Below are 17600 nucleotides of genomic sequence, written 5' to 3' on the forward strand. Positions count from 1 at the left end.
GATTTATTGGAACCTATAAAAATTTATCTCAATCAGGATATTCTATTGTGTAGGGTTAGGGGATATTTTCCAGTTGTGAGATATGGACATCTGTGAGATATTTTCCAGTTGTGATCTCTTTTGCTCCTATTTATGTAAATGTTCAATTATAAAGTCAATTGTCTTGACTTTAAATATCACATTGATTATTAAGCTAATAACTAAAATACTAAATGCTAAAGCACTGTGGAAAGAAAATGTCAAAATTACTCGGCATACCTCGTCTATGTTTTGTAGCATATGGACTTTTCGAGAATCAGAAAGTAAAATACGTTCTCCATCTCATTATAAATCTCATTTACAAATTTTAACTTTCTTTATTAAAATATACTAGTGCTCTTTACTTTCTTCACCGAACTCTTTCAATTTTAAAATTCATAAGTAATGATGTCTAATTCTGAGCGGGATAGTGAGAGTACTCTCCGTTCTATAATAGTGGAAAATCGTTTTGCCGTTTCAATATTTTCCATAATAATAAGGTCAGTTCTCTCTTTAATAAAAGTCAATATACTTTTTTTCACTTATTTTAGTCTCTCATAGAGTAACCACAATAAACCAACCGCGGCAGTCTATTGCAAGTCGGAGAGGAGTCGTGGCGCATGGAGGACTGTCGGGTACCCGACTGAGCCGTGTGGCGGGCAGCCGGCGAGACGGCAGTGCTGCGGCGGTCTATTGCGAGCCGCGCAACCGCCGGGGCGATATTTTCTTTATTTTTAAAAAAATTTTATCTATAAAATATATATTTTCAATTCATTTTTTTCATTCCATTAATTTCTATTTATTTTTGTCCAATTAATTTTGTTCTAATCCAATTAAAATACACCAACAATTAAAAAAGATATGAGGCGTGACTGTGACGTGGCTAGACAAATTTTATGTGGGCATGGCTGTGATGACTAAACGGACAAGTTATTTTTATTTTTTTTTCCAGACTATTGCGGACACTCTTACTCTATTCTCTCTTACTATCTACCTTTTCTATTTCATACTTTATTATTCTTAATTAATTCACTTAACACAATTTTTTTTAAATCATGTGTAATGGAGGAAGGGGTCGCGTTAAAATAAAACCAACCTCCTAATCCAGAACCCAGAACTATCTCAATATTATGTATTAAAATTATCAACACAAAGACAAAACTTTCTCAATAGATTTGTGTTGATAAAATTATATTTTTGTGTTGAGATTTAAATTTATATGTTATGTTGATAAAGTTATATCTACATGTTGAGAAATTTCCAACGTAATGTTGAAGTTCTGGTTCTGGATTGGGAATCAGTTAGCACATGGAGGAAGTATTCATTTTAAGAAATCAATAAATAAAGAATAATTTTAATGAATCGAGAAAAAATGGTGTTTTTATTTAAAATAGGCTGGAAGTTTCGAGAACTTTTCATATAAAAGCAAAATAGTATACGCAGATGCCGCCTTCTTCATCATCAACCCTCACACGAGATTAACTCTTTCCCAAGAAATAAAACGAAACGAATCCAACCTCATTTAGTTTAGGTCGAACCCTTTCGCGAATCCTAATCACAGAAAAACTTCCTCTTATTCTCCTCTGATTATTTTGTTTTCTGTATTTTAAGGTACGGATTCTGCTCGATCTTTTCTTGAACGTATTGGAGGTCTCTTTTTTTTTTCTTCCTCTTTTGTTGGGATTGGTCCTTGCGAATTTGGTTTTCTGATATAATTTCCCTTTTGACTGTTTTCATATGAAAGCTCTAAAAAGATTGATTGACCCGATTATGTAACTTTTTATCTGATTAATTGATTTTTTTGATATACGCGTACAGAAAAAACGGTGGTTATTGTTTTTTCATCGGTAATTTAAACTATTTTGTGCAAAAGTTTGCTATGTTTTTTGCCGTTTGCTTTTCCCCTTGACGATTATGATGAACGGCGGCCTTAGGTTATCTGATTATAGCTTGTTCTCTGGAGAAAAAGATTAATTCTTGGGGAGCTCTAATGATAAATGATGTTTGAAGTGATGGCGTGATGCAAATTTTGATTGTGAAAAAATAAATTCACGTGTCCTCAGGGTTCACCTCGTTAATATAATTGGTTGAGTTCTGTGGTCAATCGGTGATTCGTGCTGGATCCAGATTTACTGTTTTGTTTTAGTAATGGATTATGTACATAGATATGAATTGGGTCTTACTCGTTTTAGCCACGTTTGTAAAATTTAAATTGTTGAATCTTATCGATTCTTGTTTTGATGCAGGTTATTCGGAGTTCGTTAATCGATTGGTGATTGTGTTTTGCACTTCTAGCCATGGTATGTATCTGGGCCTGACCTTGTTTTCTCTAAAATTGGGCATAGATTTGCTGCAAGCATAGTTCTAGACAATGTAGTACTATTAGAATGATTTATTCTAGCTTATATATTAATATATGATGGAAAAGTATCTCAAAGTGGTTTTCTAAACTTTCCAGGATTAGGAAGTGTGGTTAATTGATTAATTGTAGTATTTTTTAAGTTTTCACCACAACAATTTCACATGCTGTTTCTTGAATATAGCTGAGGAAAATTCTTTCTGATGATTGTCTTGCACTTCTGGTTTACAGCAGTTGTGTGTTTAATTTCCTAGAGCCTCACATTTTACAATCCAGAAATTTTATTTGCAACATTCTATTCTGTTGAGGCATTGTAATGATATTATAGTTGGATCACATACTCAAAACATACTCTCCGCCATCCATGATATAATACGTGGTATCATTTTCATTGCAAATTTGTAACTTTATAGTTTTGTGTGGCTGCAGGCAGCCAGAATTCTTGCTAACTTGATTGTCATGGGTTCTGGAATAATGATCAGAGCGTTTGCTCAGGCATATCGTCAGGCACTTGCAAGTAAGTTTTTTCTCTGGGTTGTTATTCGATTTTTGACTTTTGGGAGAATGACACAAGACTGTTTTGGGAAGTAGTTGATCCTCTAATTATGTATTCTAGGCTTCTAGCATTGGCTCCCTCTCCTGACTAATTATTCCTGTTAGTGCCCAATTTGACTATTTTTTTGGTGGAAGGATGTGAGACTTAGCACACGTACATAAAATGTTTTGAAGCTATTGAAATGTGTGCCAATACTATGGTATTCATGGGGAGTAATAAATAAGTCTTTAGTGCTTGTGCATGAATTGAAATGAATGCATTTTATGCATTGGCATTTAAAAAAGTGAACCGATCTCCCTCAACCATCTGACGCTATATTCTCATGGTGTATTGCAGACGCCTCAAAGACTGGTGCTGCGCAAGAAGCAGTGGAAACTATCAAAAGAGGTAGTAAAATGATGACTGAGGCGGAGGCTAGGCAAATACTTGGTGTCACTGAGAATACACCATGGGAAGAGATTGTGAAGGTCTCCTTTCTCTGATTTCTTTTCTCTTTTTGCTTGCTTTTTAGATAAAAGTTGGGTTTTCATATATATATATTGATAGTAATTCAATGATTAAAAATCTCCCTTAATTTTATCAGAGGTATGACAAGTTGTTTGAGAGGAATACTCAGAGTGGCAGTTTCTATCTCCAATCGAAGGTGGTTAGAGCGAAAGAATGCCTGGAAAGTGTTGAGAAACCAAAGCAGCAGCAGAACCCGAGTTAAATCATTTTCTCGTGGTTCGTGAGAAATCTTTTACCGAGTTGTGAAATATAGGTAGTTATATCACTCTCTGAGAAGATCGTTGTTTCTCACATAATTCTTTGGGTTTTGACACCTGGAATATGGTACGAAAAGTTTCAAGTGGCTTGAATGTCATATATTAGTTGAGGATCGGAATGTGCTATCCTACTGCTGTTTGTAAACGCAACTTCGTATCCTAGCTATATCATTATATATGCGCGGCCAACGAATAACCCTTGTAACTGTTTTGCACGAGCTTGGCTGTCTATTCAGAAGATGGCCTATGTTCTCATAGCTATTGATTTGATGATCTTGGTTTGGAAGTGCTGTATTTGGTGTGGAACATGGTCTAATGAGACACTCATGAAGTGACTTATCTGGCACTCTAAACGGCCGTATGACAGTTTTTGTCGAAATAGCAACTACTAAATTAAAAAAATCTTGCAAAAATTGGATACTTAGTTCGTCACTATTGAACGCTTTGGTATACATTTCAGATAATAAGCCTGCTAATTTATAATGTTGGGAGTAGCCTTACCCAAACCTAATCAAGATTTTTTGAAATTGACTAAAATATGGCTATAGCCTATAGTTCTATCGCCTCAAAAGAATGTTTCCGCCTTAACCTGAAAGGTCAGATGTTCACTGAACATGGAGTATAAAAATATGATACACGAAATCACCATACAGAAAATGCAGCTCAGAGAGATCATTGCTACTTAGTAGAACAATCAACAAAGTGTTTTTATTTCAGCCTGACATACAACAGATTTGTGTGGCTGTACTGCTGCCCGCAACACCTACTCACGTCCCATCACGGTAATGGCAAACCTAACTAAGCCTTTGAAAATTGGGCAATGCCTTGTAATTCAAACAAGTGCGAAAATTGTTTTGAGGATTCATCGCATTCCAGACCTCTTGTCAACACGTTCTGGTTCAGGTTCTGCCTCCTCAACTTCTTGGTCTGCTTTTGCATTCTTTGAATTTGCAAGTGCTTGTGCATCTGCTTCTGCTTCAGCTTTCTCAAGTAGAGCCTGTCTTTGCATGGTTGCAACCATCTCTCTCATTGTCTTCTCTTCTCCTTCAAGCTGAGCCTTCATAATCATTTCTGCTTCCTTGTCAATCGGCTTGAAGTAATCCTCTATGGCTGCCTCCTGCAATTTTTTCACCTTATACAAGTGGACTAGATAACCAAATATTGCTGGCAAGAGATACACAACATAATTTCATCATGCCTCTAGATGAATAGTGAAAACATATTAAGAGAATAAACAGGGGAAAAAGAGGAGCACTACATGATTTGTATTTTTCAGTGTGAACCAAAGGTGCGAAAACACTTGTCTTCAGTATCAAGTGTGAAAGGATGCAAGATGTTATTCTATCCAATTAATGGACACCAATCGTTAGTTTAAAAAGGGAAGGTCAGAAGCAAGTTGAAAATTTGTATTGATATCTTTGTATTTGAAGCTATAAATGGAAATAGATTCTTGATTTAAAAAATATTGAAACTCTCCCTTGACATAGACCACGAAGCTGTCTAGACAGCATATACAGGAAGGCAGAGAGAATTAAGCGTCCAGCTAGCTATCAATTGCCTGGTTCCAGTACCAATGTGCAAAAACAAGAGATTGCCTAATTTCTTCCCTGACCAGACGAAGATGAAAATCTATCAAGATTCTAATGGTATATGGGGGGTAGCTTTCAATCATTTGCTCTCTATAGGAAGGTCGGTGGTTACTGATTAATTAATCAGATTTTCTTTGTGGTTTATTAATGTCTATAGATCATGACTCACGACACATTGTACACTGACATGGATAGTTCTCTGCTAATCCCTATAAATCTCTTAGTCTTCAATAAGAGTGACAGAGAGCTTCACACCAGCATCTGCCAACCACGAATTAAATTAACAGTAACAAGAACCATAAAGAACATAGGGGGAAAACAATATTCTGAATCTAATGAATGGACAAAGAACGAAATTTGAATTGGCCTGCTGATTGAATGAGGACCATGTGCCTTATCCCATTTGTCCTGAATAAATTATCTAGTGTAGATTTCAATTTTATCTTGACATAAATCTTGGAAATGCGCCACAACTGTCTGTGCAGTGTACTGATACAGAAATAGTCTCACAAACAGTAATTTTAATGTAAATCCCAAATTAAATTCCTCTCTGGACCAAATTATGAGATATCAAATTTTAAGAACCGCAGTTCAAGAAAATCCATATCCATGAATGAGTAATATTGGTGTAGAGGAAAATGTTATCCTCAAAATTTCATAACATATAGCCCTATAACTGTAAAATCAGGCAACAAAACTGAAGAGTTTAGATACTTACCGTGTCCTCTAACTTCTTATTCAAGGACTGCATTTCCTGAACCATCTTCCGCACCTCTGACAAAATAATCTGTTCGGGTACCTTATTAAGAGCAGCTTTCCTTAATTCTGCCTGTCAAATGACAAGAACAACAAAGTAAGAAACGGGACGAACTTAATGAATACATTAACTGGTAGATACATAAGATATATAGGCATGTAAATGTAATGACACATGAAATATAATTGTTCCCACCTTTTCATTTGTAACTAGATGTGCATATACATAACTCAGTGGCTCACAGTCCATGACAAATATCGACGCAACTACATCTTCAGAATGAACAATTGTTAAAATCTGTATATCACTCGCAAATTTCATTTGGCAAGACAAATCATATTATGAATAATTTCTGATCCCACGGAACTTAGACAACCAAATCAAATTAGAAGTCTTGTTTTTAAATACAGTGGTGGTATCTCAACAGATATTTGCAGCCTATATTATCAATGCCTATCAAGATTAGGTCCTACCGCCAGCTCAATCAAAGCAAATTACGAAGAATTACATGAGCTGGATACCCTACTCTTCAATCATTCATACCAAGAAATTCTTCATTTTCATACTCCACTTTGTCCAATTCAATTATTTTTGTTCTTTTAAATCAAAGTAGCTGCATTAATGACAATGATCCAACAACTCCACTCCAGCAGTTTATTTCAATTTCAATAATGATAAGAGAAAATACCTACTACTAAAAACCCATTTCATGTCATCGAGGAATGTAATTAAGCAATAGATGAGTGCATAAGTATAATGAAATTAAAAAAATGAATTGAAGTCAGAGCAAATTGAAACCTCCTGGAGACGTTTTTGAAGCTGCAATCTGTAAGATCGGATTCTGCGCTCTTCGTATCCGGAAAGAACCCGAGCGTAGAACATAGTTTTCTTGAAGAATTCCCTTAGTTTATCCATTTTATTCTAATCACTCTTTCTTCGTTTTTCTTTGACGTATCAGAAATCAGGATTACACAGCTTCAAACAAGTCGTTTGATACTGAGATGGGATTTTGGGCGTCTCCCGGATTGCGCAAAGTTTTTTTTTTTAATTTTTTATTTTATGGAGAAACGAATTCGATCAAATAAGTTTATTATTAACTCGATAGAGGAATTTGGAAATGCAATTAAATTTGTAATTAAGATTGTACTAGGTTAACCGATTTAGGACTATAACAATTTTGATTTAAAAAGCATAGTACTATTCAAGCAAGCAACTGTATATTTCATGACACGCTGACTCAAATTATGACAAAAAAATTGGTTCAGATGGGATAATAACACCATTCATAAAATTTGATATTTTGATATATTGCTTTTTAAGTTCATAAAAAAAATTTGCACAATTCAAACCAAATTGATAGTTTTAAGGACTAGTATCCAATTTCATAGTTGATTTTAGAGACTAGTAACTGTAATTTTAATTGATTGGATTAGATCATCGAATGAGAAATTGATCAAACCATTGCAACATTAACTATACCATCAAAGTAAAGAGTGGGAGTAAACTTTCCCCTAATATAGGATAAGTTGTGGATATGATCAAAATATATAATGAAGTTTATATGCGACTCGATTCACATTCTAGATCTACAGTTACCTGTGGATGAAACAAAGTATTGTGGAAGACTGGAAGTACTTTGTCACATGTAATAACTAGCATCCATCAAAATCATGAGAAATTGCAACGCATATTACAATACTACTTGGCAAAAAACTTCATCAAATCCAGTAGTATAATCTAAAACATTGATTTATTTTATACAACGCATAAAACAGTAAAATCATCCATGAAAATGTAGATCAAACCTCAAATTGTGGTCAGAATTTACATACACCGCCAAAATGAATTCTCGGGCATACAGCTCCCTCTTACAACCATGCATCAATAATTACTGCATCTACCCATGAATGAAGTATGATTTCTACTCCAATCACAAGTCGAAAAGAAACAGTGTCCTTTGCAAAGACGAGTCGAAGATTTCAGATTTCAAGAACCAATGCAAAATGTTGTGATTGTATCAAAATTTGCAACAATTCATGTCTACGTGAGAACCGTTCTCAGATTTTAAAAAATGAAACTTCATGCTACACAATGAACAAGAATGGTTTCTTTTAGCCATTTCCAGATTTATGAACCCTGACAAAGTTGGGCACGTTCCGTGGTGAGATAAAAAAACCTAACCAGGAACTGGACGTAGATCATTCCGGTGTTTATGAACCCGGTCATAGGCTCTGGAAGCAAGCTAGGCACAAAATATCCAGAGAGTAATTTTGTATTTACAATTGTAGATTTGATTATGCAGTTGGGCCAATACCTCGAGCTCGCACATAAGTTAAAAACTGTGTCGGTAATTCTGCTAGAAGTGATTGAACGACAGAGCCTTCTCCATCTGCATTTCAATAATTCCCCGACCAGTTCAGACTACTGAATATGGTCATATATGAACAGTATATTACTGGAATTCAATAAATTTGCTCCTTACTTTGTGCATCTCTGAAAGGAACAAACTGGACAATGTCGCGTGATGCAACCCTTCCAGATGAACTTTCGAGTCTCTCCCCTTTGTCGGCGTCCAATATCTGATAAATGAATGACAAAATACTATTCAATAAGTGGTGTGGGAAATGAATAGAAGATATCGCTACATTGGTTAAGGGAATAACCCAATCAAGTACAAACCATACAAAAAGAAAGGCATATACCTCCATTTCTTTAAAATCAGCTCCCCCAACCCCAACAATAAGTATTGACAATGGCAGATCAGATGCCATAACAAATGCATCCTTTGTTTCCTGGAGGTCTGTTATAACTCCATCCTGAGAATTAGTATGGTAAATGAATTAGTGAAAAGTGAGGTCTGTGAGGATACAATCAGATTAACTTATGATATCAGTGATTCTAAAAATGCAAACTTCACTCAGTTTCTCTATACAGCATATGAATAGGTATGCTAGAAGTCTAGACTATAGAGCATACAGAAAAAAGTATAAGTTCAATGCTATTAACATACCGTGATAATCAACAGCACAAAATACTTTCTTTCATTTCTTGCAACAGATCCACTGGCTATCTGTGCTGCCTGCATAACTACATGTCCAAACAATGTTGGTCCTGCTAATGAGACATTAGGAAGAGCGCTTGCATATGCTGTCATAATTCCATGGATTCCATCAACCTGGAAGGAAATGGAATGCTTAACAATGAAAATGGAACCTTAAAAAGAATGCTTAATCAGTATGTAGCCCCAGTTTCACCTCACAATAGGTACTGCTGCCATTTAAGTTAAAGCAGTGAGATACGGGACCATCAATTGGCCGGGCTCCGAACCCCCAAGCAGGAAACTTTTTATCATAATCGTAGAACTGCAGAACTCCTCCAACTTCCAAAATTGCCTAAACTAAGAGAGAGCATATTAGCTTTTGCATTCTTCAAACCCAGAAACTGAAATGGTAATGCTGAATGCATCTCACTCTCTGATATGCATTTGGCCTCCCTGATGGATCGATATAGTGCAAGGAATCAGGTAAGCGTGGATTACCATTTGAAGCTGATTTAAAGATATTGAGAGTTAGCAATAACCTCATCAAACACTAGGATAAAAGAAATTATAGTACTGTGCATATGGACGTCCATACATTGCACGCAAACTTAGGACAGCCACAAGTGTGCAAGAGAAACAAAGAACTCTTCACATGTTAACGAGTCGCTTATGACAGCAGAGTCTCTTTTACTATACTTCTTGGCACATGCTATATAAAATATTGCGGCAGCAGAAACCGGATGACCTAGTAAGGTAAGGAGGACATTTTCTGTTCATTGTATAAAGATCTTATGACACAACAAAAAATTGTCCGCACACAGCACCAAGGGATACTACACAATCATAGTAGCATATTTGATATCTAATGATCTGACCACTCAATCAAAGAGAAACCAACTCAGTTAGTAAAAGCCACTCCTTTAAGGCTTTAATCATACATTGACACAACCAAACAGAAGGAAAGAAAAGTTAAAAAATATGTAAGTTGAATATCAAGAGGCACTCAACAATCAAGTCCAAAGAAAGCATGTTTAGCATAGACTGAAGGTATACCAGTGAAATCAATAGCAACCATAAAATTCAGCTCATATCCTCCAGCCAAGTAATCGAGGAATGTGTGCTTGATGTTCTCTGAATACTTATCCACAATCAACTGGCTCTTTAAATCCTACAGGAAGAAAAATGCAACTTTTAAATAGGTACATATATACTGAAAATACTCTTTCTAAACAGTCTGTTTCTTACCTTGCGTTGGTGATTTTGCCCAACTGACGTTGGGATAAACAAATTTTCTACGGCGCCAGTAGAGTGCAGCCTTTCCAAATCTGCCAGTGACTTCTGAACTTTTCTGAACAGTTATAGTTCAGGGTCAGGCTCAGCTAGAAAACTGTTAAAGAGCTGGTTAAATAAAGATAGCTGCTTACCCCAATAAAGCATGCTTTCCATTGCTGTTGAAGTCAAAACATTCAATAAGTAGTGGGCTGTCCTGCATTAGATAAACCTCGTTAGGTAGAAATCTCCAAGTAATTACTGAAAAAGAATAAAGAACATCTAAATGGCGAACTAACAATATCACAATCCAACATTATTATTCATGATTTATTATAGAAATGATCCACACAGAATTTAACATCTGAAAGCAAATCTACAATCTAAAAAACTGTATATTCTGTATCAAGCTTGGGTAGCAACTCCATCTACTAAATATTTATCTGAATGAAATGTTTCATGCTACTCAAGTGACATAGTGAACTTTCTAGAACCATCATTGGTACCTTGCTTCCTACTTGCTGAATGCTCAGGAAAATTGGCTTCCATGTTGGTTCATGATCATTTTCCAGGGCTTCAGTTTTACAAATTGGAACTAATATTCCATGCTCTGTAGCTTTTGATATTACAAGAAATGGGTCCTGAAAAAAAGGGGACAAAGATTTTAATGAGTTTTTCTGACTTCATAAAGAATCTGATATTCTGATTATGAGATAAACCAGGAGAAAGAACTCTCTTACACTTTTTGAGAACAAATCCTTGGATTCCAAGTCTGAACATCGCAATATCAACTCTACTGTAGTCTTTGACGCAACACTTTCTTCAGCGTAAACTGTAAGCTGGCCACATTTTCGAGTATGGCCTGGAGCAGAAACTTCTTCACGTGCTAGATCTACAGTTATGGTTCTGTATAGTTTTGTGGCAATCTACAAAGAGGAAATGGGGGAAGATGAGTGAAAATACAGTGATAACCCCCCCCCCCCCCCCAAAAGAAAAAAAAAACTCTTTCGAATGCTATATATCCATTGGAAAATGATTAAAAGGTCAGAAGCCTAAACCAGATAGAGGTTACAGCTATAGAGTCAAGGATTGCCCATTGTCCCACCTAAAAGTCAAAGGGCTGCACAAGTACCGCTATACGGCTTCATGGGGAAGATATTATCAATCAACCATTAAATACAATTTTAAAAATTAGTTCCTAGAGTAATCACAGGAGAGATGGGAAAAGGAGTATGTGTGTAACTGTAACAAAGTTGTAGATTTTATTTTCTCTACACATGCACACATTATTAAATGCAGAAAACAGAGATGAAGAATAAGCATACCTCAGATAATGTGCAAGTAGCCTCACCAAGAAGCTGCTGCTCCTCCAGCTTAATTGCCTATAGCAAGAAAAGAAAACAAAACCGAATAAAATCAATCAGGTATATCTTGTTCTTATGAAATAGGCAATGAAGATAACATAGCGAGGGACATCAAAGTATGATGTGACGTTAATGAAAGATAATAAAGTATTGTTGGGCATTCAGTTAAATTTCTACTCTTCGTAACAGAAAAAAGTTAATTAAGGAATTCATTCTACCTTCACATCCATGCCATGAAACTGAGTGTCAACATCATAGACACGTAACCTGCAGCAGAGGAAGCTCTTGAGATGCATAATACCAAATCATAAAAATTATTGGGTATAAAAACTAATTCACAATAAAACTCACACCAAATTCTGCACCATTTCGAATTGGTAGGTAACAGTAAATTTGTTAATCCATTTGGGGCACAATGAATTCAGAACAACTTCTGTCCGACCAAGCTCTCGTAGCGAACCATCACTTCCTTTGATATACAGAACCGCCATAGGATCACTCTAAAATTATACAATGATAGTCAGTGGAGGGTGAGGGTGTCAAGGTGAATCCATTAAATTTATCCAAACAGCATCATACCCCTCACCAACTCTAGTAACCAAATTCAAGAATAACAGGTGTAAAAGAAAAGAGGTACATCGTTATCCAAAGAAACTGGATACAACAAACAAAGAAGTCTAGAAAAAGCTCATGCTTTTCTTTTGTAACAAGATGTGATAGAATTTTCCTTGTATATATCTACAATTTTACCTTTAAATTAATTTTGTACATTGCATGCCTATGTGAGTGTAATTTTATAATACAAATGAAATAATATAACATAAACAAGTAGTAGTATATCATTGCAGTGACCAATCTCAGTAGTTAAGGTCTGGTGTAGTGTAAAAATGTTCATCAACATGTAATATATGAGAAAATGCTCCCTCAGTCCCTTATAAGTGTTCCCATAAATTTTCAGTACGGGTTTTACTAAATATTAGGTAAGTGTGTGGATGAGTGGAAAAGGGGGCCCTCATTTATTTTAGGGTAGTGCACTGTATTGTAGTATATTTTAGTTTAGTGTGTAGATGAGTTGTGGCATTGTGGGCCATGCATGGTTTGTTCTGAATAAGTTGATATAGCCAGAGTATAATATAAAGGGTTAGTGGTGGGTAGTAACCAAAAGTGGAAGGGCAACACTAGGGAAAACTAAAATGGGAACACAAACTTGGATAATATCTCATAACCAAACAATACTTTATATGCCTTAAAAATTTACATTATCTACATTCTGGCCCAAAAATTCTATCTCATATTATCTTGTTTATTCCCATCTATAAAACCAAATGAGTCCTTTAGTTACAATACTAGAAAAACATGGCAATTCTAAAATCAAAATCAACACATTGAAGCTTATAAAGGTAAACAGACATGCATAGACTGTGAACACACCAGCAAGAAAAGAAAAGAAGAAGCATTCAGAAAATGATATGGTATTCTAAACCAAGAAATTAATATAGCTGAGATAGTTCTTTTTTCTGATAAAGTAAAAAACAAACCTTGGAGAGCACATCCCGATCACGTAAGTCTGTTGCAGAGAGAGATAGCTGCAAAATATTTAAGTTTGATCAAAAGCTTGATAAATCACCAATGAAACATATTACAGCAATACAAGTGAAAAGGCAAGAAGTCATTAAGATGATTCAGCCAAGAAGTCATGCGTTGCAACATATGGTGCATCAACAGCGGTAAACAGGACATGTTAACAAAATTGCTAAATGAAAAGGCAACAAGCCATGAAGCTGATCCAGGTTCCAGATTACCTAAGGACAGGCAGTTATAATTGTCGCTATTTAATTTGTTATAGTCCAACTTTGAACCAATAACTTGAGATGAACAGTAGACTACAAACCATCCTAGTATATCACATGTCTATGAACAACCTAGGGACAGCGTGTTTAAGAAAGTAAAATCCAAAGTAGTGGGTTAATTGTACTCGGATCACAAGAAGATTGCAGTATGTGCATGGAAAATATATGTTTACATCCTACGGAGTACAATTTTGCATACATTAACAGCAAGCAAGACTGCAAGAGTGGCTATTTAAAACCCTGATCACTTTCTAATCAGTTGATAGTGAGATTTTATTCATTGTAGCCACATGCAAACTTTATGCAGATTTATTCTGAGAGACAGCCCTAGAGAAGAGCTCAGATGCCTTTCCGGGCCCAATTTGATTAAAACTCTTATGCGTATGGGAATCCGATTACAATATCTACTACCGAATATTTCAACGTATGGTGTGGACCTAATAAAACACATTTCATATTGAAGCACCATTTTTCCAGCAGGTTCCCTATTGGTCTTGCCAATCCCTCACCCCCAAACTAATACCTCCATTATGGACTAACCTAACTAATTTCCTCTACTAATACCTTGTAGTAGTAGTTTGTAGCATTACTTATCTTAGGAATTTGTGCAGAAACATGTCCTATGATACTTGAGCATTGCAAACTCTCCAGTGCCTCCAAGGAAAATAGGGATCAGTCGAGGTATGTATTATGCATATGTTACCAACAACACCTAAAATCCACCTTCAGGTACTAATTGCTATGCCAGAGTTCCTGATAATCATACAACCCCATCATGTAATCTAACATAGCGCCAAATACATGGTAATACTCATCCATTTTGGCTATTTTTACAAATTCATACTTCATTCCTCGTATTAGGGTAGAACTACAAACACGTTCAATTACTCAATCTCCCCAATAATTTTCCCTAATACGCGAATACCAAACTAATTGTCTTCGTAAGAAATCACAACGCGGAAAATAAGTTAGCAAACATTTCCAATTGCAGTAATCCAATTCCAATTACCTATGCAACATCAATACCTAAACAAACACACACATAAATAAAAATAGCAAACTCCACCAAAAAAAAAGTCAAAAATACAGTTCAGCAAGCAAATGCCGAACACATAACCGATTGAATACACATATCCAGTGTGCAAACATTTGGCACGGACCTCGATCTGAGAGTAGAGACCATTGTAGCCGCGAGACTTGAAGAAGGCATCAACTGCTTCGTTAGAAGCGTTAGCTGCATCGGTAGAGTTGGTGCCTCCGACCGCCGTCTGGCCGCCGGCCACGTCGGAGCAGCAATTCCCCATCGCCGGCGTCGCCTAATTATTGGGAGATAAATAGAAAAAAGATGTACACTAGTAGCAGCTAAAATTACGTAAAGATATTTTACTGAGGCGTTGCCAATTATATAAAGAGACCAAAGAGAGAGAAAAGAGTCAGAGCAGCTGTGAGGCGGGGCCCATCTGTTCTTTGAATGTCCACGCGGTAATACAATGATAGTACTCATTCCAAAATTAGTAATCTTTCATTTTTAATAAGTTGAAATTTGATTGTCATTCCAATAAAATTAGTTTTTGTTACATCTCATTGGAAAATTCATTTTAAGGAATAAGTTCATAATTTTCTTGATTAAATTTTAAATATATAAAAAATAAGTAGACCAAAATATATGATTTTAAGGATCAATAGCCTAATTTAGAATTTATCATATATATAGTATAAATTTTCTTATTTTAAATACTGTTTAATTCTTAATTAATTTTCTTGTTATGTTGAATATTTGTAAGCAAATATTTTATGAGTTTTAACGTAAGATTTCAAATCCAAATATCATATTCATTCATCTAATTAATATTATTTGCCAGATAGGAGTAATATTTATTGTGTAGCAAAGAGAGTATTATTAGTTCTAAATGAAATGTGAGTGAAATGAATTAATGGAGTGTGAGATATATTATTATTTATATTAAAAATGAATTGGGAATTGTGTTTATGGACGAACCAAAGTGGAAAAACGGAACTCTTAATCGCGGATAAATGGAGTAAACAAAAAAATACACATTCGTTTGCACATTTATACACTCACAAATAATACTATGATTGTATTACGTTGATAAACATTAACACATTATTCAAATTAAAATTCAAATAGGACTACGAAAGAATACTAGATTAAAAGGGTATCATCTACGTGCTGTGGCGGAGCCAATATAGAATATGGGGGTACAACCGTACAAATGTACCCCCAAACATTGACTCCTTAAGCATATATTGATACAAAGATATCAATGAGTGGTCGTGGTGCAGCAGATGAGTAGTAGTTATACTAATATAGGGTCTCAAGTTCGATTCTCAGTAGATGTGGTTTATTTTCTCCATCCCTTCAGCTAATAATAAAGTTGATTTTAGAATTAAAGAAAAGAGATAAATGTGGAAGTGACGTAATTTATTGTGTATTTCTATATTTATGTACCCCAAATTAAAATTACTGGATCTGCCACTCTCTTCAGCTAACTACCAATTGTCTGAAATCAAAATTTGGCAATCAAACTTTATAATCATGAGAATAAGAAGAATATGAAGTACTAGTACTATATTTATATTATATTTCCGTGAATTATAATTATACCATTTACCAACAATACTAATTTCCTGACAAACAACAGTCATTATGCTTAAAATTGGATTACCCAGCTAAAATCAATCAAAACGGATCATCGAAAAATATGAGTATGTGAGCAATTACCTGTAACACGACAATGGGGTTTTACCAGTAAACCTTTTTACTTTATTATTTTGATGATTAATAGGATAATGATCTTAAACATGTGTACAGGTGATGGATGTTCAATTTATCACATGCTATGTCATCGCATACAGCCATGAATGGAGTATAAATTATACTAATGTTAACTTAAGATGTAAAGGAAATGATCATTTTTAACTTTAACTTCAAAATACGAAAACTTAAGATGTAAAGGAAATGATCATTTTTAACTTTAACTTCAAAACCTTTCGTATGTACACCTTTTTATTATATTATCTCTAGAAATACATTAACTTTTTATTTGCTACACTATATTGTTTGAGAGTAGTATAACTTTAAATTAAGTAGCAACTCTAAATTAATAATGTGGCACGACGGTAATTCCAATTTCCAAGTCTTTATATACCAAAATAATTTATATTATAACCTTCTAAGTAAGTTTATTACATCTTTGTCTATTAATAGAGTACTTACTGGAGTACTATATTACAACAATATTCCCAGATTTCGTAACGGAAAACGACCCTAGTAAGTAATGACAAACTTCCCGACCATCAAGGCAGGGATCTTGCGACATTCTCATTATCACACAATGTCTACCTATCACAAACTAGCTAGTGATGCATGGTAGATTAGAATTGTCGGTTTATGTGAAATATATCTGACCGCGTGTTCCATTTTTTTTACTCGTAACTGGTCTTGGCTGCACAATCAAATCCAACTTATCAATTCTACAGTTCCAATGTTTTCGAAACATCAACCAATGCTTAACCACTAATTTTGGCCCAAATCGCAAAAACAAGAAAGGAAACACTGAAAATTGGTAAAAAGTCGAGAAAAAAATGTCGCTTTTGTACATACACCATCAATTAAGTTCAACACTATAACCTCGAAATTTCTTTCCGAGTTTTACTTTTCCGGAACCGGAACCACCAAGTTTTTTTGTAACCATTCCATAATCTTAGCGCGAGAAATATTGTCTTAGTTTAGACGCAAAGCAATTAATTTTAGGGCCGGCGGCTAAGTAATTTTTACGTGATAAGAGGAGAAATAATAATTAGATCAAATTAGTGACATCGCAAATGCTTTAGGAGACATCACTTTTCGGTCACTTTTGGTTGAGATTACTTTAGCATTGCCACTGTACTTTCACCAACTTTATACACTATTAACCTGAAAATAATCATAAACTATGAAAAGTTATTAGCGATGTTTGCTTTAGTTAAAATAAGTCTAACTTGACAGAGACCTAGACTTTTACATTATATTA

General features: G+C 35.1%; 3 protein-coding genes across 4 annotated transcripts; 1 reads left to right on the forward strand and 2 right to left on the reverse strand.

Moving 5' to 3' along the window:
- The first annotated feature begins 1464 nt into the window (after window positions 1–1464).
- Window positions 1465–3983, forward strand: LOC125187974 (mitochondrial import inner membrane translocase subunit PAM16 like 1-like). The gene is made up of 5 exons (XM_048084677.2): window positions 1465–1629; window positions 2265–2318; window positions 2807–2894; window positions 3270–3400; window positions 3517–3983. The coding sequence occupies exons 2-5, from the start codon at window positions 2316–2318 to the stop codon at window positions 3640–3642; spliced, it is 348 nt and encodes a 115-aa protein (XP_047940634.1). The 5' UTR covers window positions 1465–1629; window positions 2265–2315; the 3' UTR covers window positions 3643–3983.
- A 290-nt stretch (window positions 3984–4273) lies between these two features.
- Window positions 4274–7105, reverse strand: LOC148926852 (uncharacterized). Of its 2 annotated transcripts, XM_089058827.1 has the most exons (4): window positions 6842–6970; window positions 6239–6315; window positions 6005–6115; window positions 4274–4814 (listed from the first exon to the last, which is right to left on the reverse strand). In XM_089058827.1, the coding sequence occupies exons 2-4, from the start codon at window positions 6290–6292 to the stop codon at window positions 4560–4562; spliced, it is 420 nt and encodes a 139-aa protein (XP_088914953.1). In that variant the 5' UTR covers window positions 6293–6315; window positions 6842–6970; the 3' UTR covers window positions 4274–4559. The 2 variants fall into 2 exon arrangements, with proteins under 2 accessions (XP_088914953.1, XP_088914952.1); XM_089058826.1 differs by lacking the exon at window positions 6239–6315 and having other exon boundaries at window positions 6842–7105.
- A 652-nt stretch (window positions 7106–7757) lies between these two features.
- On the reverse strand, window positions 7758–14937 carry LOC125187972 (protein BONZAI 1-like). The gene is made up of 16 exons (XM_089058824.1): window positions 14727–14937; window positions 13255–13302; window positions 12068–12216; window positions 11935–11983; window positions 11678–11734; window positions 11093–11278; window positions 10859–10993; window positions 10508–10569; window positions 10329–10431; window positions 10137–10251; window positions 9514–9590; window positions 9298–9435; window positions 9054–9218; window positions 8746–8859; window positions 8526–8622; window positions 7758–8432 (listed from the first exon to the last, which is right to left on the reverse strand). The coding sequence occupies exons 1-16, from the start codon at window positions 14868–14870 to the stop codon at window positions 8338–8340; spliced, it is 1734 nt and encodes a 577-aa protein (XP_088914950.1). The 5' UTR covers window positions 14871–14937; the 3' UTR covers window positions 7758–8337.
- Window positions 14938–17600: the final 2663 nt, after the last annotated feature.

This window comes from Salvia hispanica, chromosome 5 (genome assembly GCF_029641045.1).
Source record: "Salvia hispanica isolate PSC_SH4W2 chromosome 5, Shi_PSC_v1, whole genome shotgun sequence".
Classification (NCBI taxonomy): domain Eukaryota; kingdom Viridiplantae; phylum Streptophyta; class Magnoliopsida; order Lamiales; family Lamiaceae; genus Salvia; species Salvia hispanica.

Coding starts and splice junctions, on each gene's coding strand:
- LOC125187972 (XM_089058824.1), bottom strand. CDS start 14,870: ATGGGGAATTGCTGCTCCGACGTGGCCGGCGGCCAGACGGCGGTCGGA. Junction 12,217..13,254: donor ATCGGGATGTGCTCTCCAAG/GTTTGTTTTTTA, acceptor GTATAATTTTAG/AGTGATCCTATGGCGGTTCT. Junction 8,433..8,525: donor TCCTTTCAGAGATGCACAAA/GTAAGGAGCAAA, acceptor ATTGAAATGCAG/ATGGAGAAGGCTCTGTCGTT.
- LOC125187974 (XM_048084677.2), top strand. Junction 2,895..3,269: donor ATATCGTCAGGCACTTGCAA/GTAAGTTTTTTC, acceptor GGTGTATTGCAG/ACGCCTCAAAGACTGGTGCT. Junction 3,401..3,516: donor CATGGGAAGAGATTGTGAAG/GTCTCCTTTCTC, acceptor TAATTTTATCAG/AGGTATGACAAGTTGTTTGA.
- LOC148926852 (XM_089058826.1), bottom strand. CDS start 6,958: ATGGATAAACTAAGGGAATTCTTCAAGAAAACTATGTTCTACGCTCGG. Junction 6,116..6,841: donor TTCAAAAACGTCTCCAGGAG/GTTTCAATTTGC, acceptor GTCATTTGACAG/GCAGAATTAAGGAAAGCTGC. Junction 4,815..6,004: donor ATAAGAAGTTAGAGGACACG/GTAAGTATCTAA, acceptor AAAAAATTGCAG/GAGGCAGCCATAGAGGATTA.